This window comes from Danio rerio, chromosome 19 (assembly GCF_052040795.2).
Source record: "Danio rerio strain M-AB ecotype USA chromosome 19, GRCz13ab, whole genome shotgun sequence".
In the NCBI taxonomy this organism is placed as follows: Eukaryota; Metazoa; Chordata; class Actinopteri; order Cypriniformes; family Danionidae; genus Danio; species Danio rerio.
In genome coordinates, this window is record NC_141039.2 from 8,787,820 (window position 1) to 8,813,205 (window position 25,386).

The 25,386-nt window shown below is 34.2% G+C and overlaps 3 protein-coding genes across 13 annotated transcripts in view; 1 reads left to right on the top strand and 2 right to left on the bottom strand.

The window, feature by feature from the left end:
• Positions 1-25,386, bottom strand: part of mllt11 (MLLT11 transcription factor 7 cofactor) — a 369,526-nt gene that overhangs the window by 253,958 nt on the left and 90,182 nt on the right. The gene's annotated exons all lie outside the window — the stretch shown is intronic.
• Positions 134-7,683, bottom strand: si:dkey-204a24.11. The gene is made up of 5 exons (XM_087295381.1): positions 7,626-7,683; positions 6,122-6,164; positions 5,210-5,449; positions 2,443-2,718; positions 134-2,004 (listed from the first exon to the last, which is right to left on the bottom strand). The coding sequence occupies exons 2-5, from the start codon at positions 6,138-6,140 to the stop codon at positions 1,661-1,663; spliced, it is 879 nt and encodes a 292-aa protein (XP_087151507.1). The 5' UTR covers positions 6,141-6,164; positions 7,626-7,683; the 3' UTR covers positions 134-1,660.
• The window catches only part of tuft1b (tuftelin 1b), a 35,189-nt gene continuing 28,028 nt past the window's right edge, over positions 18,226-25,386 (top strand). For 7 of the 11 annotated variants that reach the window (XR_015515613.1, XR_015515614.1, XR_015515612.1 and 4 more), the window contains exon 1: positions 18,226-18,289. The gene's annotated coding sequence lies outside the window, so the exon portion shown is untranslated. Of the gene's footprint in view, positions 18,290-18,906; positions 19,013-25,386 lie in introns of all 11 variants that reach the window. The other 4 variants (XR_015515617.1, XR_015515616.1, XM_087293729.1 and 1 more) reach the window with 1 other exon arrangement.

The following is a 25,386-nucleotide window of genomic DNA, read 5'->3' on the forward strand; positions in this document are numbered from 1 at the left end:
CATTTTAAATCAATTACTGTGCAAATACTTTTTTCTCTGCTGACCAGCTTCTTTAGCTTTCCACACATACAGTACACTAGTCTAGTGTATGTAGGTGTCAGATTTAAAATACATACTGTAAATTGTACATTGCAAACTTGAAATTGACATTACACCTGAGTCTTACACAGTAAGTCTCGTATAGAATTGGAAAATTTCCTAGCAGTTTTTGCGCTGCTAAGATCCAAGCGTATCTACAGCTTTTCACGGCTGATTTATACTTCTGCATCAAGCATATGCGTATGGTCCGGCGCAGCCTTCGCATTGTCGCATAGCCCTCGCTGTGGCTGATGCTGAAGCGCACCTCTCAAAAAATATTACTACACGTCGCAACGATTGCTAGTGCAAGCTCTGCGATTGGCTTGGTAGCTGTGACAAGCGTGGGCGGTGCTGAGAGCCGTGAGCCCGATGGAGCGAGTGTTTACAAGCGTCAAGTCCCGTAAAGGAGCTCCAGATGGGAGCTTTTGTTTTGCGTTTACCTTATGATTTAAGTTGTTGCACATCCGCCGGTTCCTGCATCTGAATGAGCGAGTTTTAGCTACTTGTAGAAACTCGACACAGAGGAACAAAAAACCTACTGCCAGCTAGAGTTATGGAAGTTTTATTGCAGAGTAAAACTGTCACGATAACCAGCGATCGTACTCCAATAGATCGCTTGACTTCATTCACTATAACTTATGGACTACAATTCCGCCATTTCTGGACTACATATTCATACATGCACTCCGCCTAGATACACATGCTTCCTCATCTAAACTGATTACATTCACACCACCTGAGGATTGTCAGAGACTGATTGCACACACTATTTAAGCCACACACTCACCCATTTCAGTTTACTGTTAGTGACATTACAACACGTTTTCCTTTGTCTGCCTTTGCCGTGTTTTTGATCCTTTGCCTTGCTTATTTGTTTAATTCTGTTTGCTGCCTGCCTCTGACCATCTGCCTATTATTTTGACTTCGACTCTGGATTGCCCTCATACATCTGTTTGGCCCTGTATTGACCACTGCTTGCCTGACAATTCTAATAAACCTGCACGTGGATCCTACTTCAGTTGTTTGTGTCACTTCCCCTGGTTACAGAAACAAAAAAAAACGCTGAGCACTCGACTATAAATCAGCCTTTACATCATGACAGCAGAAAAAAGCATAGCCAGTCACACTGTTCATATTTTGGGGGAAGGCATTGAGTAGTGAATGCTATTTAACTCTTTCTGCACATCTAGGTTAATGAGAATTGATAGAGGTTTTTATTTATTTATTTTTTTTTTTTTTTAGGAGTTGATTAAAATATTAGTGTGTGGACAATTCAATAATCTGTCATTTTTGTTCATGCTACACCCTTAGAACTGAAAGTAAGTGATATAATAATGTAATTAAAAAGTAGTGTGTGAGTAGCTACAGTGAGTAGCAGTGAGGGTGGTTGGGGGAAGTGACAGTTTTATTGATTACTAAAACGTCAATAAAACTTACATTTTCAACATCAAAACTCGACAGATCAGAGATCAAAGTCCTATAATGCAATTCACAACCGTACATCACAAACTACGGATACAGTTAATTACCAGGTATTTTTTACATTGTTGTTAAGTAGCAAGGTGGACTGAGACTTGATGTTTTAAACTAGGCTTGTCAGTCGTTCATTTAATAATAACAGTGATAATAAAAATATTAATAATAACTCACTTGTGCGCTGTGTGATTGTTACAGCAGTGCTCTCAAGTCTTTTGCCATTTGATTCAATTACAGTGTAGACAGAGAAGGAATATTCAGCTCCAGGTTGTAAACTCAATATATTCGCTTCAGTCTCCTCTGTGATAATTGATTCTGTGGCATTGGCTTCGTTGCTGTAGATCACCTGAAATTTGTGGTTGATCCTGCCATCAGTGATGGGACGAGTCCATTTCAGACAAACAGAAGTTGCACCACTTTTAATTTGCAGGTTATCAGGTGGAAATGGCTCTGCATATAGAACATTTTTGTTATAGAACATCACATTGTTTTGTGCATAATACATTTGTCTTATATCCTGACCCTTTGATCCTAACTGTGCCATTTTGGTGACTGTTGCTTTAAATTCAAATGAGCTTGCTCTCCCAGCCCTCTTTTCAATAGAGGGCGGAGCTACAAATGCCTGTGTGTCAGCATAGTGGCAGATTTAAAAACAAGACTAATGTCCTATGCTAATGAGGGAGAGATTATCAGTAGTGGGCGGAGCGTTCCCAGTGTGATGACATGTACAAAGGAAGAATGTCTATCAAGTGTTTTTATTAAGTGTGATTTTAAGAAAATAAAACTAACAAATGTTTACCATGAGAAGCTGGTTATATTTATTGACTGTAGTCACACAGCTGTATTTAAAATGATTTTTGCGTAACAGGTCCCTATTAATAATCTTACTTGTGAGGATGAATAAAACAGTTGGTTCACTCTGCTTGTCAACGTCCAATATTGTGCATATTGTTGCATTATACTCCGTGGCAGGAAGAAGGTGTCCAAATGAAAAATTGCTTACATCTGATTCCACTTCCACCGATTGTGTTTCCTGTTCATTTCTATACAGTATCACCTGGAATCTGTACTCTCTGTTAAGGATTTTTGGAGGTGGCGTCCAACTTAATGATACTGCGGTTGGGTCTTCTGAGACATAATCAAAATTCTTAGGTCCTGGAATTGCTTTAGGAAAAAACAAGCATGAAAATATCAATTTAAATAACTGAATAACTACGATTTTTATTTTTTGACTCTCTAAAAAATTTGTTGGTCTAAAAGAACATTCATAATTTCTGAAAAGTTATATGCTTTTGTATTTACTACATTAGAAAACCTTTTTACTTAACAACCCAAAATTAAATAACTTGGTCACACTTTACAATAAGGTTCATTTAATATTAATTTATGCATTTACTAACATGAACAAACAATAAACGATACATTTACTACTGTATTTGTTCATGCTAGTTAACGATACTTAATGAAAATACAGTAGTTCATGGTTCATGTTAACTCATGATGCATTAACTAATGTTTACAAGCATGGACATGAATATTAATAATGCATTATTAAATGTTTAACTATGATTAATAAATGCTGTACATGTGTTGTTCATGATTAGTTTATGTTAGTAAATGCATTATATAATGAACCTTATTGTAAAGTCTTACCAATAACTTATTATTTTGCTTACAACCTGAGGTGCTGGGATAGGCTCCAGCTTTAGCTCGATCCTACATAGGATAGTTTTTTAAAATTGATGAATTATTATATTGTAAACAGTCCATAGGATTGTGTTTTGCATGTGCAAGTACTATTTTCTGTAGAAAATATAACTATTATTGCAAAGAGACCACATTTTTGGCCACATTGTGGCTGTTTTGAAAAAATCATGTTGGCTTCAGTGTTTATTTGATGTCGTTTATTATTGCATCTGGTGAAATATCCAATGCTGTATGACAGAAATTTGTTATTATTATTTTTTAATTTAGTGGCTAATTAATGTGAATTTTTATAATCTCATTCATACAATTTAGTATGATTTGCTCATCCCCCAATGATGGTTAAGTGCTGGGGTTTGGTGCTTTGCCTCCTTCTTGTAGTTTTTTTTTTTTTTTTAATTGTCTTTGCTCTGTGTTGCATTTGTATTTAGGTCTAAACACAAAAAGCCTATTTGGAAGCAGAATGAGACCCATCTTTCAGTAGTTTGGTTAAATTTTTTGGGTGCACTAAGGCTGCGTTCACATTTATTCAAGTCAACCACAATAATGGATCAATCATTTTAATGTAAAGTGACCTCACACGAAGTTTGATAACAGACTGCAGGAAAGTGCTGTTACATTTTTGCAATTATCAATTAAAAATAAGAACAAGTGGTACTATAGCAAGATCATGGTTTGTTTTAAAACTCACAAAGATATTTGAGAAATGAAGAAGAACAAGTCACTGTTGTCTTGTCACTAGGGTGGTTTAGCAATTACTGTAGTTTGATTCATGGACTGCAAACCTGTTTCCTGCTGCTGTTAATCTGTTGTAAAGTTCCTATGTCTACATTACAGTCATCTTTTGTTCGGAACTAATATTTTTTATCGTTTACAAAATCCACAAAGAGAAATAAAAAAATAAGCAAGTGTATTTTTCTTCAACCAATTCAGAATTAATACATAAAACACGCATTGCTGTACACTCAAAAAATAACGTTTGCTGACTGTTAAAACTACTTATTTCAAGAGTTCACACTTAGATATTGCTTGATATTAATAGCAGGTTTGGCGTTCTGTCCTGGGAGAGAACCCTAAGCTTGGAGATAATTGAGCCCAGGGCTCCCACCTGGTCCATGAGAATATAAGGGTGTACGAGATCAGATAGTTCTTGAGAGCTCCCCCAGGAGAAAAGGGGGAGATGGGGTGGATGGGGAGATTCTTCAAAACGAAGATGTAATGTAATGTGTATTAATAAAGCACATTTATCATGTATGGGTATACACCCAAAGCGCTTCACAATCATAAGGGAGGGTCTCTCCACACCAACACCAGTGTGCAGCATCCATTTGGATGATGCGACGGCAGCCACAAGATAACGGTGCCAGTGCGCTCACTACATACCAGCTATTGGGGGAGTGGAGAGACAGTGATAGAGCCAATTCAGTGGATGATTGGGAGGCCATGATTGGTAAGAGCCGATGGAGGAACTTTGGCCAGGACACCGGGGTTACACCCCTACTTTTTACGAGAAGTCCCATGGGATTTTTAATGACCCCGAAGAGTCAGAACCTGAGTTTAAGATCTCATCCGAAAGATATGCGAGAAAGGCGAGAAGGGCTTTTTATAGTGAGTCTAGAATAATCTGATTGGTTTATTAATGATTGCAGACCAGCTGCGATCAATCATATCTTCTTGAAATTAGTTTGTGAAACTTCACTTAAAATTGGTTGAAAGAGCACAATTCTAAAAGTTTTTTTACTGGACAACCTAATTGTTTTATGTTAAACACACTTAAATCTGTAAGAACTATTAAGTTAAATTAACCAATTTGTGTTGGGATAACTTGAAGGAATTTTTATAGTGTAGGTAAATTGCTGCTTACTTTACACATAAGAAACATAACGCATATTGATTATTTGTGGTAATGTCAATGTCAATGACCCGTGTAAATATTTAGCAGCAAGCTTACCTGTACTCACAGATCCAGAGAAACATTTGTTGTCCTCATTTGCCACTACTTTGATGCTATATGTTGTTCCAGGTGAGAGATTAAGCATTTCAAAATGGTTTGTATATGTTGTGTTGTTATAAGTGACACGTTCAGCTTTCCATCTGATTCTGAACATTTTTTGTTCTGTTTCATCCACAGTTGGAGATCCCCATTCTAACCGCACAGAGTACGGGCCGACATGAGTGAACCTAATGTGACCTGAAGAAGGGTAAATATTAGTTTTTTGTTAAGGCTGTCTACTTTCCCTACAATTTGAAACTATTATAAAGCAAGTTATAGTAAATAAAAAATAAAAATCTAACACATAATTATTGATTCACTTTTTAAAATAGATTATCAGTTTATTGAAAGATATGTCATCAGCAGAGCCAGACAGAATCTGTGAGCATTTTTTGCTATTTCTGCGCAGAATTTTTGTTAAAATGAATGATTTTGTGAGTAACTTAAAACTTAATATATGAAATAAAAAGTATATGTTTTTAACTTTTGTTTAATGTTTACAATGCAAATCAATTAGATCCACTTAATTGGTTAACAAAGAAAGTCTCTCATATAACATTTAAAAGACAGAAAATATGACTTTACAAACTGTATTGTACATAAATCATATGAACATGTTTATATTAGCCAATAGTATTATGAAAATTAATAAAAAACATTTGAATAATTATAAATTTACACACATTTACACAAGTAAATAAATGAACTGCATGATTGGTTAAAAATACTGCTGATTTCTGCACACACAGATTTCGTGTGGCCCTGGTCATAAGTTATGACTGAAATATTGATAGCATAGCATTGAGCATTAAACTGATGAGAGATTTATAGTAAATGTCAGTAAATTACAAAATCATAATATTTCCTTACCTTCGCTGGGGTCCTCCATCTCTTTTTTCAAAAGCTTGGTTTTCTTTAAAGAAATAAAAACAATGTTGATTTAGAATATTTGCAAATAACATATAAAGTTCAGATGTTAATTTGTTTGTCAACATTGGATTTTTACATTTAAATTGGAATTAATCAACCTCAATCCCAAAACTATTAAATGTTTTTCAAAAATGCTTTAATTGCCAATTTCATGAATGATGTCACTGGTTTGGTGAAAAAAACACACAAAATTACGTATTTTCAATATAAAAAGTAGTTGTGGACTGGAATTTTGTATTCTTTATCAAAGTCTTGGACATGTGAACGATTAGAAACAGCAGTGCCTTTGATGCATCGAGTTTAATTTTTCTCCCCCTTATTTACTGTTGGTGGCTGGTTTTGCCCCATTGACCACATTTGATGGTGTATAAATACACAGAAAATAAATACACAATTTGTTTTTGTTTACTCCATTTAGTTCTGAGAGCTGAAATGCATATTTTGATTTACTCAGACACATCAAGGTTAGTGCACAAAGATCACTCACTCAGACACACACTTTAATTTGCTGTTATACTCCATATCAAATCCAGAAACTAAGTTTTTGTTTTTTGCACAGGCCAATCTAAAGGGTTGATGGTGCAAACTGATGATCGACAGTAAAAAACTACAAATTTTATCTCTTCCCAACAGGGAAAACCACCAACAATCAAAAATGTATGATTTTATGGTGTCATGAATTTGCAATCAAACTAATGTGGTTATAATGAAAGTCAATGGGGCAAAAACAGCCACCAACAGTAAATCAGGGAGAGAAAAAAAATGAAAAATTAGTCAAAAGCAATGCATCAAAGCCGCGTTTTTTTCACATGTCCAAGACTTTGATAAAAGGTAAAAAAAACATCCAGTCCACATTTATTTTTTTATATTAAAAATACGTAGATCGTGTGTTTGTTTCACCATTTTAGTGTCATAATTTATGAATTTAGCTACTAAAGAGTTAAAATTCTGTAATTTTCTAAGCAATTTAGTAGTTTTGACCAGGATAGAGGTTGATTAACAGATTTATGCAAGAAAAATTACAAAAATATATTTATCTGATGCATTTTTACAGCAGTTTAATTCAGTGGATGTTTTCATCCTGAACATAACAAAAGGGTAGTCAATTTGCCCTGAGTGTAGTAAGTTTTTGTTTTAAATTCAAAGCATTTTCTCAAAAAAACAAAACATATTTGCCATTGTTTAAAGATGTTCATAATTTTCATATTTAGTTGCTTTTTCATATTTATTTATTTATTAAATTTTTATGTATTTAAATATTTGATACATTTATTAACACACATATTAATGTACATTTTAATTTAATTTAATGCACATTTAAATGTAGGACTGCATATTTAGCTAAAATTAGGACCAACACTGTTACATTTTGAAAAACAAAACAATAATGCAAAATAGAAGCAAACTTTTAAAGTGTGTTGCTAATAAAACTAATTATACTCACTGGAGTAGCTTCAGAGATACATGTGCCCAGACTTCCAAGACTTAATGACTGTGTGTATGTGTGTATGCGTGTATGTGACTGTGTCTTAATAAAAGTTTCCCATGCGCTAAACAAGTTAGGTGGATATTTTCACTTTCGATTACATAGGCCTAATTCCTGTCATGGGCGGTGAGTACATGACTGCTGTTGTTTTAAGCACTGTTTTGTAAAACAAAATTACAGTAACTAAAGCGTTTGCAGCTAAATTATTTGTGTTTGTCACTTACACACAGAGTAACTGTGAATATGCCATAAGGAGCAGCTTGTTGGCCTGCATATGTTTACTTGGATTGTCTTCTGAATCGTTTACAGGTAGATTCAATCAGCATATTTATAGTTTAGTGTCCGTTTGTTAAGGGATCGCAGACAAACTGTCCATTCACTATAGCGTATTATTGGATGTGTGAAGAGCACTTGAAAATCATGAACGAGATTTACGAGAGAGAGTCTTGTTAAGAAATACAAAGTGAACTTGTTATTCATTCATTCATTTTCTTGTCGGCTTAGTCCCTTTATTAATCTGGGGTCACCACAGCGGAATGAACCGCAAACTTATCCAGCAAGTTTTTACGCAGCGGATGCCCTTCCAGCTGCAACCCATCTCTGGGAAACATACACACACACACTCATACACTACGGACAATTTAGCCTACCCAATTCACCTGTACCACATGTCTTTGGACTGTGGTGGAAACCGGAGCACTCGGAGGAAACCCACGTAAATGCAGGGAGAACATACAAACTCCACATAGAAACGCCAACGGAGCCGAGGATAGAACCAGCGACCTTCTTGCTGTGAGGCGAACGTGCTATCCACTGCGCCACTGCGTCCATCGCCTGTGAACTTGTTAAACAGAGGAAATTAATTCTTAGCATTGTTTGCATTCTGGTGCTAAATGTCTTTTGGGGTTTGAGGACATTTTCTCTGGCATGTCATTAAGTAGGGCACTGGTGTTACTGGTTTAAAAAAGGTCTTACTGGTTTTGGTCTTATTGGTGAACTTATCAATTTTCTTGAATCCCTTTGTAACCTGGAAGCATTTGCTTTCCAGGCTATAACCACACATTCAGCATGCAACCCTTGATGAACCCTTGATGAGTGTCATCTGATTTCGGGACTGTGTCCCGCGGTGAGCTCCGAATTTCAGTTTTTAAGTGTAAAAAGTAAATTATTCTAGCAGTTCCTTTTTTTCTTGTTCCAAGTTGTGTTTCTCTTCTCGCAGTAATGGTCAGTCTACAGGTTATTTAGAGCAATAACACATCCTTCAGTTTTTCAGTTTAAAAGTAAATCAGATTTAAATTGCAATAGTTCCTGTGGGGACAAAGTAACACTGTTATTTATGTCCCACTGCTAATATCCATACTTTGATCTCTGAAAATATCTTTTGAGGTCTGTATTCTTTTTTATTTTATGTTCAATTGTTATGATACAAAATAAATTACTACAATTAAGCCCTATCTTATACACAGCTAATGGAAAAATGTTATTGAGCAGATTGGAGTGATGGCTCTTAGCTGTTGTCATTTATCTATTTGATGAACTATGCTGCCCTCTTCTGGCAAACAGAACATTGGCAGCAATGGTGAACGTGATTTCAGTTATATATCTGAATCTTCAGGATCAACGATTAAGTAATTTTTTCTAGAAACAGACATTCGTAAAAACAATAATAATAACTAAATTAGCATCCAATGCGCAGCAGCCCAAAGATGTGTGACTAATCTATAGGCTACATGTTTTCTGATAGAGTTAGCTGTTTTCTAGTTTTCTGTCTACGGCTCATTCCAGAATAGGGTATATGCCGAGCTAGTGCAGTTCCCATGCTGATACACTTCCGGTGACCTGTTATTGTGAACCTTTTACCATTTTATACGGTTCCTTATACAGCATCGATGTTGTAATGTCATTAAAATACATTCAGTTAAATAAACTTTAGCATTTATTTGGTTGCTCAAGCGTAAAACAACATTTCAAGCATTTTTCATTAATTGTCCTTAAACTGTTATTATATAAAACAAATGTAGTAATTACAGTAAACTGAATCATTATTAATGTAAAATAGCCTAATGCAAAATGCCTAAATGTTTTAGAGAACATTTAAATGTTTGTTTAAAAATATTAATATATTTATTAATATATTATATATTAATAAATAAGGGGGGCTGATATATTAGCCCCCCTGTTTATTTTTTCCCCCAATTTCTTTTTAACGGAGAGCAGATTTTCTCTACACATTTCTCAACATAATAGTTTTAATAACTCATTTCTAATAACTGATTTATTTTATCTTTGCCATGATGACAGTAAATAATATTTGACTAGATATTTTTCAAGACACTTCTATACAGCTTAAAGTGACATTCAAAGGCTTAACTAGGTTAATTCGGTTAACAAGGCAGGTTGCGTAATTAGGTAAGTTATTGTATAACGATGGTTTGTTCTGTAGGCTATCAGAAACAAATATAGCTTAAAGGGGCTAATCATTTTGACCTTAAAATGTTTTTTTTTTTTTTATTAAAAACTGCTTTTATTCTAGCCTAAATAAAACAAATAGGACTTTCTCCAGAAGATAAAATATTATCAGACATACTGTGAAAATGTCTGCTCTATTGTGCTTTAAGTGGCAGAGTTGACAAAAAATTAATCTACAACCAGTGTATCCTAAACTCTTTGCACAAATTAATAAAAGTATAAATGACATGCTTCAATGCCTTCCAGAAGTGATCTCACTCCTAGCAAGTAACATGCTTTTTCATGTCTTTTTATGACACAAAATAATTTAAATTGTATTTTAAATGACTGAAATTACAAATAATACAGGAAAAATATTTCATGTTTCTTTAACTTACGCCCACTAAATACACAAAACTATGACAATTAAATCTGGTGGAAACAGTGGGAGTCTTTGAACAAAATGTCCCTGAATACCCATACAAATATTATTTTTTGAGGCAACTTGATGTTATTTGTGTTATTATTCAAATTTGTTTCATTAAAGTTATTGAAAAATAACAGAAGATTATATTGGAGATGCAAAATACCGTTGCATTACACCCAAATGCAAATTGTTAACTTAATCAACACAACTGCTTCTTCTGACACAAAAATATAAATAGTAAATAGGTTGACCGCTCTGACTTAATTGACTGTTGGCTGATTTTGAAATAATGAGGTATACATGAATATACAGTGCTCAGCATGATTGAGTGCACCCCATTTTGAAAAAGAATATTTTTAGTCATGTCTCTCTGAAAATAGGCAATGCATTTGGTGCATTTCAACAAATCAGATTTATTAAACAGAAATATTTATGAAAATAATATTTTAGTCACCAAATATATCTAGAAAGTGAAAGATAATACAAATAAATCTAAGCAAAATAATGCAAAAAATGACAACCTTTTTTTAAAATTTGTATTTAATATTTTTCTATATAAATTTAAGTGTACCGTTGGACTTAGGACATTGTCCTAAGTTATTTTGTTAGATTAGCTCCAGATTTGGCTTCAGTACTGACTAATCTAATGTATTTGCACAAATATAATATTGTATAGCTTCCTATTAAAAGTATGAATTTAAAAGAGAGATTTGTGAGGGGTGTACTATATATGCCGAGCACAGTACATGTAGATAGATCTATGTTTATAAAAGTATTTTGTGTAGGCATTAAACCATGCATCAATGTGGCAAAAATTTGACATTTTTACATGCATTTAAAAATTTTACTTAAAGAAAGTTAATATTTCAGGGGCATCACGGTGGCGCAGTGGGTAGCATGATCGCCTCACAGCAAGAAGGTTGCTGGTTTGAGCATTTCAGTTGGCATTTCTCTGTGGAGTTTGACATGTGGTACAGGTGAATTGGGTAAGCTAAACTGTCCGTATAGTGTATGAGTGTGTATGGATGTTTATTGGGTTGCAGCTGGAAGGGCATCCGCTGCATAAAACATTCGCTGGATAAATTGGCGGTTCATTCCACTGTGGCGACCCCAGATTAATAAAGGGACAAAGCCGAAAAGAAAGTAAGAGCACGTCATCAAACTGATCTGGGTAAACACACTTAAAACGCTTTTGTAATTCTTCTGAATACACATACCATTTTGAAAGCCAATCATATTACTCGTATTTTCTTGCTAATTTGCTTTCTTTGCCAACACATAAGGTTCAATTTCTTCAGAAACACATTTGCATTTGAACAGCTTATTTTCATAAGTTGTTTTTTATAAGTTATTTTGCGATTCGCTTGAAACGTGCCATAGATATTTTCTATTTTAATTACTTCAAACCGGTCAAACCTGCACTTTCACAGCCACTTTTATTGCCCAAAAAATAAATAAAAAAAACCAGACACAGCTAAGAACACACTACTGAACTAAAGGTATGTGTTTGATTGGCCTGTTTGGATCTATTTATTTTCTCTGATAGTGTGGTAAATTTTAATTAGTGTGAATGGTGCCACGGTGGCTCAGTGGTTAGCTCTGTCGCCTCACAGCAAGAAGGTCACTGGTTTGAGTTCTGACTGGGCCAGTTTGCATTTCTGTGTGGAGTTTGCATGTTCTCCCTGTGTTCATGTTGGTTTCCTTCGGGTGCTTTGGTCCAAAGACACGCAAAGTCCAAAGACATGCGCTATAGGTTAATTGAATGAACTAAATTGGCCATAGTGTATGAGTGTGTGTATGAATGCAAGAGTGTATGGGTGTTTCCCAGTACTGGGTTGCGGCTAGAAGGGCATCCGCTGCTTAAAACCTATGCTGGAATAGTTGGCAGTAGGAAACTGAAATGAAATGAATGGTGCCATCTGAAGCTGAAAAGTGAAAAGATGGGTCTCAGACAGTCCACTTCAGTTTGAATGAAACATTGACCAAGTACATTGGTCCCACTTTATATTAAGTGGCCTTAACTAATATGTACTTACATAAGAATTAATAGTTTGTTACAATGTACTTATTGTGTAAATGCATGTATTTACTGTGTACTTATGCTTGATTAAATACCTGTATGTAGTTACATCTGTAATTAACTTTTGTAGTTACATTTGTAAATACACTGTTGACCATCCCTTACACCTTAACCCACCCTTAAACCTACCCATGCCACCAAACCTGTTCATAACCCAACCTCTATCCCAACTCAAAGGCACCACAAGTGTTCTCAAATACATTATAAACACAGTAAGTACATTGTATTTATTTTTTGATGTAAGTACATAGTAGTTAGGGACACTTAATATAAAGTGGGACCAGTACATTTAAGTAAACCAGAAACGGGTAACACTTTATTTCAATGGTCCATTTGAGTAAAAGTAGACTGCCTGCTTAAAATCTGCTGATACTGCTCCTTTAAAAGACATTTAACTGACTATAAGAAACTTTGCAAATATGTCAACTTACAATAGCCCTAACCCCAACCAAACAGTCTACTTATCTAATTAGAGTTAGTTGGCATGTAGATGCAACGTAACTTAAATTCAACAAATGGACCATCAAAATAAAGTGTGACCCAAAAACATTTTTTCAGCCCCACTTCAAGATTCAGTCCCACTGTCCAGGTCATTTTCAGGAAAATCTGAAATAAAAACATTCCTTCTGTAACTACACTGTTATATATTGTTACTATATTGTAAGTTACTGGCAGCAGTTTGCCAGTAACTTACTGTAAATAGATTACAGCAAAAATACTGCATTTCCATTTACAGTGCCATTTATCTGGCTCTTTACTGTAATATATACCGCCATTTTCACCATGCAACTTTAAAATACAGTAACATACTGCATAATGTCCTACAGTAAAATATTGTTAATATTACAGTTAAAAACTGTCATTTACAAAAATCGTTAACAGCGTATAATCCATATTTCATTTTACATTATCCACAGAATTTTAAATCCACTGTTTAATTATAACTCATAATCCAACATAATAATGAAACATTTAAAATAAATAAAACAAATAAAATGAAGAGCCTACAATATGTGACTTACAAGTTTTAAAGGCCTTTTGAAATTAGATGCTTTACTCATTTTAATAGGAGAACCTAATAGGAGTTCTATTAATAGTACTTAAAAAAACATTTACATTTTTTTTGCTTGAATTAAAAAGTTAAATTAAACTGGTGAGGTATGATGTGTCCTCGACTGTATGTGCGTAATTTGTTCTTGTAATGTTTTTGTAATGTGACACTTCCAAAGAACCTGATGAAGTAAACAGAATTCCTCGTCATTGACTTGAATTCCTTTTTAGTAATGTTGATGAATCATAACTGCTAACTGCTGATTGGATGAAGAAATCGGTAGATATTGAAAACCACACACAACCTGGAGTAAACTCAGATGTGCAGATGTTACTAGTTTTCTAAATAATATATTGTCTCTTTTTGTTTTTATATAAAAACGGTCATTATTATTAAAACAACAATAAAACAGTTTTAACTATTTCACTATTGAAATGGTTAAATTCACTCACACTTTAGTAGAAACTGACTTCTTATTACAAGTACACTGTAAAACATATTTGTCAATGAACAGTTCTCTTAGTTTGTGATTGTTCAGTTTATTTGCGATTGTGAATTGTATTATGGGAGCTTAATCTCTGCTTTGATGCTGAAAATTCAACTACAGTTTAACAAAGTCACTTTTGTTGACATAGTTTAATAGTAGTTTGAAATAATATAATGTACAAGAAATTACATATAGAGAAACATGTCTGTAAAATAACAGAAAATATACTTGCCTCACAGCAAGAAGGTGGCTGGTTCAGTGGTCAGTTGGCATTTCTGTGTGGAGTTTGCATGTTCTCCCCATGTTCACGTGGGTTTTCTCCGGGTTCCTCCAATTTTCCCCACAGTCTAAAGACATGAAGTGTGTAAATGGGTGTGTATGGATGTTTCCCAGAACTTGATGCAGCTGGAAGGGCATTTGCTGTGTAAAACATATGCACAGGCAACCCCTAATGAATAGTAAGACTAAGCTGAAGGCTTTTGTACTGTAATACAACACCAACCCAGACAATGTTTCACTTTCAACTATTAAAAATCTTAATAAAAGTCACTTTTTTGAACACTTTAAGGCTAAAAGTTGTTGTAAGAAAGATCAAGAACCCATAATGCAATTTAAAAACACAAATAAATGGGGGAAAATAAAAACATGAATCACAAAATACAGGAAACTACAAATGCATGGATATTTTCACAGTGTATAAACTGATTTTTCTTAGCTTGTTGAGACAAGATGCCTCTATATGTAAATTATGACTATTGTGTAATTTTGTTCATTAGATGAAAGACGGCCACTGGAAACCTAATGAAAGACATTCTGTTGTTAATAGAAATAAAAAATAAAAAAAAACTTGTCAGATTTTTAATGCTCTGCAATGACTGAACCAAAACTTTTTAAAAAAGTAACCACCTGCAAAGCATTTATATATTATATTACAACAGTTGTAGTGTTTTAGATTTGTTGTTCACCCGAACTAAAATTCCAAGTTAAACCAGAATGTTAAGACATTTAATATTAATGCAAAATATTGAAATATGCATATGTTCAACAAACAAATTACACCGCAAATGTGAATCCTTTTAATCCACACTGTAAAAAATGCTGGGTTCCAAAAAAATTCCTTCATGTTGTCCCAGCCTTAATTGATTAAGTTAAGACTGAATTGTGTTTTACAAATTTAAATGGATTGAACAACCAAAAATCTCAAGAAAAAGTGCTGCTTCAGTTCATTTTAACTAAGTAGAATCTTTTTTTTATTTATTTATTTTTTTTTATTTATTTTTATTTTTTTTTTTTTTTGACTACACGTTTAGGGTGACGCAGTGGGTAGCACGTTCGCCTCACAGCAAGAAGGTCGATGGGTTGCTGGTTCGATCCTCGGCTCAGTTGGCGTTTCTGTGTGGAGTTTGCATGTTCTCCCTGCGTTCGACCCCAGAATAATAGAGGGACTAAGCCAACAAGAAAATGAATGAATGAATGACTACACGTTTACAAATAGCTAGTTTTATCTGTTTTTTTTTAATTTGGGAATGCATTAGAAGTTGTTAAGGTGAATCAAATGTTGAAATTAAAAGTAAATGTATTTTAAAATGTGATAAAAGTTAATAATGTTAAAAATAATGTTAATTTACCTGCACATGCTGATTATTTATGTTTTGTAAGACCTCAGTGTGTTGTCAGGAGCCACGGGAATAATTTAAAAATTTCCACAATTTCAGCTAAAATAATTGTGAATATTTTAATAAAAGAAAAATCAATAATCTGCTGGATTATTTTATGTTTAAATGTACCCTCCTTTTGTAATTGCATGTGATTTTAAACAAACACTGAATTCAAAATCTTGTTCTGAAAGGATATTTATTATATTTTAAATCTACCAATTCAGCAGAAATCTACACACATTGTATTTAGAGCAGAACTCTTTCTCTCTCACACTCATTCAATCATAATAATGTTTGTTTATACTTGCTGTCTAAAGATAAAGACTCTTCACTCTTCACTATTTATGTAACTCACTCTGTTCTTTTAAAATCAGTGCTGCGTGAAAATCTTCTGCCGTGATTGATTTTAGGATGAAGCCATGAAGTCCTGTTGTTGTGCTGCTGTGTTTGCAGTTTGCACTAATGCCAATTAAACAGAAAGATTGTATTAAAGTTGCGTTTCGGCTCTGCTTGAACAACAAAGACGCTCCACTCGAGTCATGTCATATTAAAGTAATCCCACACACTCTACAAGAATCTTAATACTTCATGCTCTAGATGTGTTCATGCGGGAGTCAGGACAGTAATATTTTGTTTTCTCTGTTTCTGTTAAAATGCACTACATTGGCAATCCTTTACTGCTTTTTTTTTTTTTTTGCAATTTCACTTTCTGTTTAAAATAATGATAAAAAACACTTTTAAAAAGAATTTAAATCTTACCTTTTACTGCTTAAGATTGTTAACATTTAGCATATAATTAAAATTGGGCACAAAGCGAGAAAAAAACATTTTTTTGGGGAGGAAGCTATAAATTAATTGAACTAATGGCTTTGTAAATCATGGATAAAAACGTATTTTGCCTAACAATTACAAATATTTCATGAATGTACAATCTATTAAAGGGACAGTTCACCCCAAAAAAGAGAAGTTCATCTTCCTCTTTCCTGGTTCCTGGTTTGCTGGTTTGTTTTTCTTTTGAACACAGATGAAGAAGATATTTTGAAAAATGTAAGAAACATGTAGCCACTCACTTAAGTATTTGTTTTTCCTTCTATAGATGTCAACAGTTACAGTTTTTCAACACAACTTATTCCGAAAAAACGAAAAGCGAACCTCAAAAAGGTTTTTGACAAGTCAAGTTTAAGTAAACAATGACAGAATTTTCAGTTTTAGGTGAACTATCCCTTTCAATGCAATCTATTAATAATCATTAAACAAATAAATATGGAAGGTCTAAAATGTGCTTCCATGTGAAAGGCTTGTTTTGTGTGTATGGTCACGATCACCACCGCTCTAGGCTTTGCAGATCGCTGCAAAACATGCATTATCACCTGCACTATAATTCTGCCACTATATGAACTCCAACTCCCATCAGGCACCTCACATACACACCAGTTCTGGATCACCCCGATTACACAAACACACACAGCTGGTAACTCATCATGGACTGATTATCTGGTCTATACATTCAACTCTCAAACACACAGTCTTGTTTTCCTGAAACATTTTTACGTGTTTTCCTTGCCTTGTTCTTTTGTGGTTTTTGATGGTTTTTCTTGTTTTTGTTATTGTTTATGCTGTTTGTCTCCTGCTCTGACCTTTCGCCATTACCCTCATGTGTCTGTTTGCTCCTGTTTGACCATTGCCTGTCTGACTAAGCTATTAGTAAACCTGTCACCTGACTCCTTATCTTACACATAATTTGCCTATAGTGTAATGTTTATCAAATTGTATTATTATTGAAATCAGTCTGTGTGTAGTCTGTAAAATGGTTGCAACTGCACTGCAGTTAGAAACACAACAAATTAATAACAGTTAAGGACTAAAGAACATTAATGTTGAAATTTATTTTAATGTGCAGATTATCAAATTTACAAAATGTGGGAATAAAGCTGTGTAAAACTATTAAAACTTAAAATCTGTTTAAATTAATTCACGCAAGTTTGCAGTCTTCACACCCACTTGAATGCCTGGACAAAACAAGAGAAACGTCATGTAAGTCTAATGTATCATGACTGCCCACGTGAGTGTAGTTAAAAGTTAAATAGGTGTTTTCTCAAATTAGTTAAAGATGGAAAGCTTTAATGATGAATAGTGTAAGTGTTTAAATTTTAATTATTTTCAAGTGTGTTAATTACGGTTTTACAGTGGTTATGTTATTTGTAGTAATGCTGTGGTTACACAAATAGTAGTCAGTTTGCCAAAAGAACACTGTTGCTACACTTTTACTGTAATAAACTCACGGTTAGTGTTAGTGCGGGCGGTAGGGGGTGCTGCTGTAGAGCGTCTGCTGAGGGAGGATCAGGGCTGGACCCTGGTGGAGACGAGTCTCAAAACATTTAAAACAGCCTTCCTCTGCTCATTAGATGAGACAACAGAACGGAACAGTACATCCAGAAAGAGCAGAGCAGTCTGCATGCGCCCTCAGCAAGGTAAGGCTTTTTTTCATATTACTGAGTAGATACTGTTCAACAGCAGTTATATAGGTTGTATTACATATTAGACTATGCGCATAACTTTGTCATTTAACTGGAAATTTCCGACATTTTGCTTTCCGGAGTACAGTAAACGCGGGTGAAATATGTATTTAGGTATATCCTAAACTTAGTAGTGTTGTTTGTATTATATTTGTTCTGGAAAAAAGTTCTTTAAGGATTTAATTCAACACAGAACAGTCTGTGCAGTCTTCGCGTGCAGACCGATAAGTGCTGTCTGTTAGAGGGCAAAACCATACAGTTCCAATGTAATTATGTTCATAATAGCACGTGTTTACCTTTGAGTTTGGTCTCTATATAGGGCTTTATTTGTTATGTGCCTGTGATTTTAAAACAGTGGACCTACTACTGACTTTATGTGGTGTAAATGTGATAATAGTTGTTAAATATACAATAACTTGTATACAATATTGTGCAAAAGTCTTTGGTATATTAACTAGTTCTTTAATTATTTTAATAAGATTTGGAAGAGTTGGTTATTTCTATATATTTTTGTAGTATGCCAGTTTGAAATATCAATTTACATTTCCAAACATTATTTTTATCATTAATAGTGAGAATATTGGTCTGACAACAGTGCCTGGCATGGGACGATAACCGTTTGGAAAAGTCAAGGGTCTAAAACTGCCAAAACTGTTTGTAATATCGTTCCTAACTAAGGTATGTGTAAGATTTTTTTTACTGTTTTTAGTTTTTAAAACAGTATCTCCAGCAGAAAAAGTATCCAAATATGCTGTTTTAAATTGTAAAGAAATCAGTGTTTTTGAAACTAATGAAGATAGCAGAAGCCTATGAGTCATTTGAATTATATGGCCTGACGCGTTTACTGCTCCAAAATATCATAAATCTTTTTTTTTTTTAAATAGAATTTATTGTTTTCAAAGGGAAAAAAAGTTTTTTTCCCCCAGACATTTAAAAAGAATATATTTTAAAGCAGTAATCACAATACCGTGGAAACATGATATTTTTATCCGAGGTTATAATACCGTCAGAATCTTATAGGGGCCCATGCCTAGTCAGTGCTCCACACAAAGATCTGATCTGATCATCATCAAATGACATGAGGAAACAGAACAGAGACAAACTCAATTCAGAAGACAATCCCTTTGGAAACATCTCGAAGACCTGCAAATTCTAAAAATACCTGCAAAGCTACAGTACTGTTCAAAGTTTTAGGCACTTGTGTAAAATTGTTGGGTAGCACTTCATTTTGATGATCCGTTTGAGTATTAGTAGACAGTCTGCTTAATATCTGTTGATACCGCTTCTTCAACAGACTTTTAACTGACTATAATTTTGGAAGAACGTCAACCTACACTAACCCCAACCTAACAGTCTACTTATAATCTAATGAGAATTAGTTGGCATGTAGATGCAATGTAACTTAAATTTAACAAACAAAATAAAGGGGAAAAGTGTGACTAAATGCTGTAAAATGACCATGCTTTCAAAAATAATGAGACTACATTGACAAATTAATTTGAGTATTAAAACATGGAGTAAAAAATTAAATGGGAAACCGTCCTGAATTTCAGAATGGCTTGTTTATCGCTGATGTCACACATTTGTTTTTGTATTTAGACTTTTTAAACATCTTAAATATTTTACTTCACTTTTTTACTTGATAACGTACAGTACAATGCGAAAGTTTGGGGCTAGATAGATTTATTAATTGTTTTTTAGAGATCTCTTTTGCTCACCAAGTCTACATTTATTTGACCAAAATACACTTAAAAACAGAAATGTATAATTAATTTTCAGCCATCATTACTCCAGTCTACAGTGTCACGCAATTCTTCAGAAATATGCGGATATTTCCTTATTATAAAAAATGTTGTGATGCTTAAAGTGTCTTTTAAAATATGTTTTTTAAGGATTTTTTAAAAATAAAGAGTTAAAATTAAAATAAGTTTTTTTTTCATTGCAACAATGTAAAGTTTGTTACTTTTAATGAAGATAAACAACTAATAACATCATTTTAGTTATCACATATTTCTTATATTTGGATATTTAGTTGTAATTTAACAATTAAAATGACTTATAATCCATAAGGAAATAAGACATTTTCTTACAATTACTCTCTTATATCTCTAAAAAAAGGTAATGCATTTATAAAGTGTGCTTAGCACTGGTGAATGGGCTTGACAAACCACCCGTAGAAACACTCTTGCTCTTAATTCTCTGAGCATAAGAGTGTAATTATCTCTTCTTGTCGACTTGCTGGCTGCAGGCCTCCTCAATTGTAAGTTACATGAATACATTTTATTTATTAATTAACTCGTATTAACTAAATCAAATCAGCATTTGGTACACCCACACTTTGCATTTAAAACCCATAGTTTATCAGTTAGCCTTGCAGGTAAGTTTTTCGAAGCATCTTTAAAGCATTTCATTCTGACATGCTACAAAAAAACATAGAAATAACTGACTTTAAACCTTTTTTGTTGTTGTTGAAAACACTAGTGGCCTAAGGCTTTTGCATAGTACTGTATATGACATGATATCATGTACTGTCAATTGTTTCCTCAGTGTGTGAAATGATCATGCTCCCTCATTGGTTTAATTTGTATTTATATACACCAGCTGGCTTTGATCTTGCTGTAGCTCACTCCAGAGTATACTATGTAAATATAATATACAGTTGAAGTCAGAATTATTAGCCCCCTTTTGATTTTTTTTTTTTTTTTAATATTTCCCAAATTATTTTTAACAGAGCAAGGAAATTTTCACAGTATGTCTGATAATATTTTTTCTTCTGGAGAAAGTCTTATTTGTTTTATTTCGGCTAGAATAAAAGCAGTTATTAATTTTTTAAAAAACATTTTTGGGACAAAATTATTATCCCCTTTAAGCAATTTTTTTTCTCGATAATCTACAGAACAGCCATCGTTATACAATAACTTGCCTAATTACCCTAACCTGCCTAGTTAACCTAATTAACCTAGTTAAGCCTTTAAATGTCACTTTAAGCTGTATAGAAGTGTCTTGAAAAATATCAAGTAAAATATTATTGACTGTCATCATGACAAAGATAAAATAAATCCGTTATTAGAAATAGGTTTTTAAAACTATTATGCTCAGAAATGTGCTGAAACAATCTTCCCTCCATTAAACAGAAATTGTTGAAAAAAATAAACAGAGGCGCTAATAATTCAGGGGAGCTAATAATTCTGACTTCAACTGTAATTGTTTATAATAGTATTATTTTTGTTTCTGATTTATGAAATGATCTTAATGTTTGCACAAAATGTTAACACTGCAAATATGTAGCCTTAAATCAAACAATCAACATTTAAACAGCAGTTTTGCTTCTAGCAAATTTCACAGGCTCCATATCAGTAAATTCAGAACACTTAAAGAAAAGAATAAGATGACCTAAAATTTGACCTTTTCTGATGAGTCTTATTTAAGTTCACGTGTTTGCTGACTCGCTGAGTTTTGTTAGCTCCTGTCTTGGCATGAACAGTGCCCATTATGCAAGATTAGATCATTCCCACTGATGTGACGAATGCATGAGGTTGTAGTGTGGATTTGAACACCTTTTTGCTGTGCACTTTAGGTAGCTTTTCATAATGAGGTATGCATGTGTGAAACCTATCAGTCATGTCAACATAAGTTAACATGCATGGAGAATCTGTCAATCTACTTTAATCTATCACATATGTGAAAGTTTTGCAGGTTTATGTCTAGGGCAAAGGTGCATTTTTTTTTCCAGCTAGTCTTACAATGAATGAATATCTTTTTTTGTTAAAAAGTGAAGTGCAGATTGTGGTATTTCACAGAATGCTCAGAAAAACCTTTATTTGCTCACCCTCATGCTGTCATTTACGGACTTTATTTAAATTGCAGCATAAGCTGGATAATGATTGATTTCTCTATTGAGGCATGTTCAATCCTTGATGCTTTGGAAATATGTAAATTATAAAACGGAATTTGCAACACAAAACCTTAGGTCATGCTTGTCAGCGGTGTTGCATGCGCTGACAAAAACCTGCAAGGACATTTGCAAAAGTTATTTTCATTTTCATTTAATTGATGGGCTTTGTTGTTTTTGGATCCGTGTCAGTCAAACAAGTTTTTCATTACAAGCAATAAAGTTGTGCAACGTGACTTTGAAGAGCACACATTAATACGTCCGCATTCTCACTGAACAAAGGTGGAACACGATTTGCATAAAGCAGCTTAACATTGCATGCAAGCAGAAAGCAGATGATGCTTTATAAATGTTAATGAGCTCGTTATATTGACACATTATTACAGAAGGCTTTATAAACCAAAGATCATTGAGTTTTTTTTTTACCCAGCACCTTCTGTAAATTTCAGTTTTGCACCTGAAGGGTGTACTTTGTGTTTGTAAGTGTTTGTCAAATGAAATCCGGGAGACTTCTAAAACTTTATTTAATTTAATATGCACTGTAAAACCCAACAGTCAACTCAAAATTGGTTAAGTAGTTAACTCAACACTGACTGAAAGTTAATTCTACTCAATTAAAAAGAGATTTGAACTTGGTGTTGAAGGGAATGAGTTGATTAAATACATCATTACTTTAACTTAAACGGAGTAAGTTCACAGCACTCATATACTGTAGAGTAGCTTTTGAACTCAAATGGTTTGTAGAAATCGGTTTCCTCAAACGGTTTGAGTTGACTTAACCTATTGGGTTTTAAAGTACTCAGTTGGTTTAAGTTCTCTTCATTTATTGGGTTTTTCTGTGCTTAAACTGCTTCATTTACTCAAATGGATTAAGTTCACAGCACTCATCAGGATTAGTTTTTGAGCTCAAATGGTTTGTTGCAATCGGTTTCCTCAAACGGTTTGAATTGTCTTAACTTTTTGGGTTTTACAGTGTAGGCCTACAAAACATTGAGACTTTAGTAACAAATTAATTTTGACTTAAAAATGGAGTAAAAAATTAAATGGGACACAATCCTGAATTTCAGAATGGCTTTGTATGTTTATCCCACATCATGATTTTGCGAAGTACGATGCGATTCTGGATTAACCTCTATGTTGATCCTGGAGCATCATTTTTGTTTAAAAATGAAATCCATACCTATTCCCTTCCCCTAAACCCAACCATAACTGTATATTATTTTCAAAATCAGAGGGGAATAATAGTTGGATAACTGTTGGAGCCCTTAACTAAAGTCAGTTAACCCCCCTCTGAATTTAAAAATGGGCTGACTGTTAAGAGGGTTTAACATTTTAAATAATAAAAAAAAATGTTCACAGGTTTTAATTCCTAGTTTAATTTCCCTGATTTACAAAATGCTTTCAAACCTTCTGCAAGCCTCTGTTTTAGTGCCATCCATCTGTTTCTGGTCTATTAACTGTTAACTCTCGCACACAGACATGCTTGTACAAAAAATGAACAGCAAGTACAGTGCGCTTCTAGCAAATTCCTCAGGATCAGAGCCTGATGCAACACATAAGACATGCAAAGAGCAAAACAAAAAGTTCAATCACAGAGTTCTTCAACCATAGCAAATTTAAACAGGCATGCATTACATTCTCAGTTCAATATCTTTTAATGCATATTTAACCTTGTGTTCATATGAGTTGTTTATAGTTCTTGTGCATACAGTAAAAACAAGATTTGTCATACTGCAAATTTTTTTTTTGGTTTATCAGATTTTCTACTGACAGTTTAGCTTACCCAATTAAGCTAAACCACATGTTTTTGGACTTGTGGGGGAAACCGGAGCACCCTGAGGAAACCCACATGAACACATGGAGAACATGCAAACTCAACACAGAAATACAAACTGACCAAGCTGGGGCTCAAACCAGTGACCTTCTTTCTGTGAGGCGATTGTGCTACCCACTATGCCACCGTACTGCCTCTTTTAAACATAATTTGTGAAATATCCTCCTGGGACCAAGTGTGCCGCAAGCCTGCGTTTGAGTGAAGGTCTCGGCCGTTAGATCGCCCCCTGGGGGCTGGCTGCAGTACAAGTCATAAAGCCCGCCTCCTCCGTGTTAATGAAGGAGACTTGAGCCCAAATAAAAAAATTAATTACACTTGCAGTAAAATGTCCCGAAAGATGGTTCTGATCGATTAAGGCACTGATTATTGTGCTGAAATAGGTGCAGATCTTCATTTTTGTAAACAGTTTGTTTTTAGCAGTAATTTAATGCTGGGCGTGTCATCGTGATTGACAGCGGTGATTGACAGTTTCTCAAAGCGCGGCGTCTGAGCTTCGGCAGAAGACTGAAGTGTTATTACTCGATTTCTGTGATATTTTACTATGACAAAATGAGTTCAGCAGTAAACTACAGTTTCTGACATACATGATCTGGTGGAACACTGTTTATTCGCTAAGGTCAGAGCTTTTTTCTGGCTTTATTAGTTTGCTAATACACGCCTAGCCACCCAGATAGCAAAATACACTGGGGCCAGTTCTTGCCTGCCGGAGACTTACCCCTCAGACTGACTACCTCTGCTGGACCTACTCCGGATGCCTGGACTCACTGCCCGATTCCAGCCTGAGTCAATTGAGCCAAATGCGGCGGCCGAGCGAGCAGGCGCTGCCGCATGCGAGCCGGAATCAGCCCGCGACGCCGCGACTAGGTTATGCGCTGATGCCCGGAGCTGGCGCGATTGAATCTTCATTATATAAAACCCTCACATTTGTTAACGTTATTACAACCATTTTTGTTGATATAACAACAAACGCATGCTACTATGTGAACGCAAAGTGTATCACTGAGTTTAACCTTTGAATAAAGATGCAAACAGCATACATAGCAATTATTTAAATAAAGGACAAAATAAATAACAATAAACCTGTATCGATTGCACAAGTATTAAATAATAATAATAATAAATACGAAAATGACAATAAAACTGCACAATAAAATAAACCCATTTAAGTACGGGGTATACAGGAGATCGTTAGCAGTAATTCTCTTTGTGTTTAAATAATAATCTCCACGTTGATCTCCTGTAAGGTTATTTGAACTTGCTTTATAGGACGTCTCTGCATTTTAAGTTTTGGCATGTTATTAAGTGATCTACTGAATTTGCTGTTAT

What these genes read in the sequence shown, in the direction of transcription:
- si:dkey-204a24.11 (XM_087295381.1), bottom strand. An exon ending in CTCTGGATCTGTGAGTACAG is followed by an intron (nt 2,719 to 5,209) that starts GTAAGCTTGCTG and finishes TTTTTCCTAAAG; the next exon opens with CAATTCCAGGACCTAAGAAT. An exon ending in TGTTTTATTCATCCTCACAA is followed by an intron (nt 2,005 to 2,442) that starts GTAAGATTATTA and finishes TTCTATATGCAG; the next exon opens with AGCCATTTCCACCTGATAAC.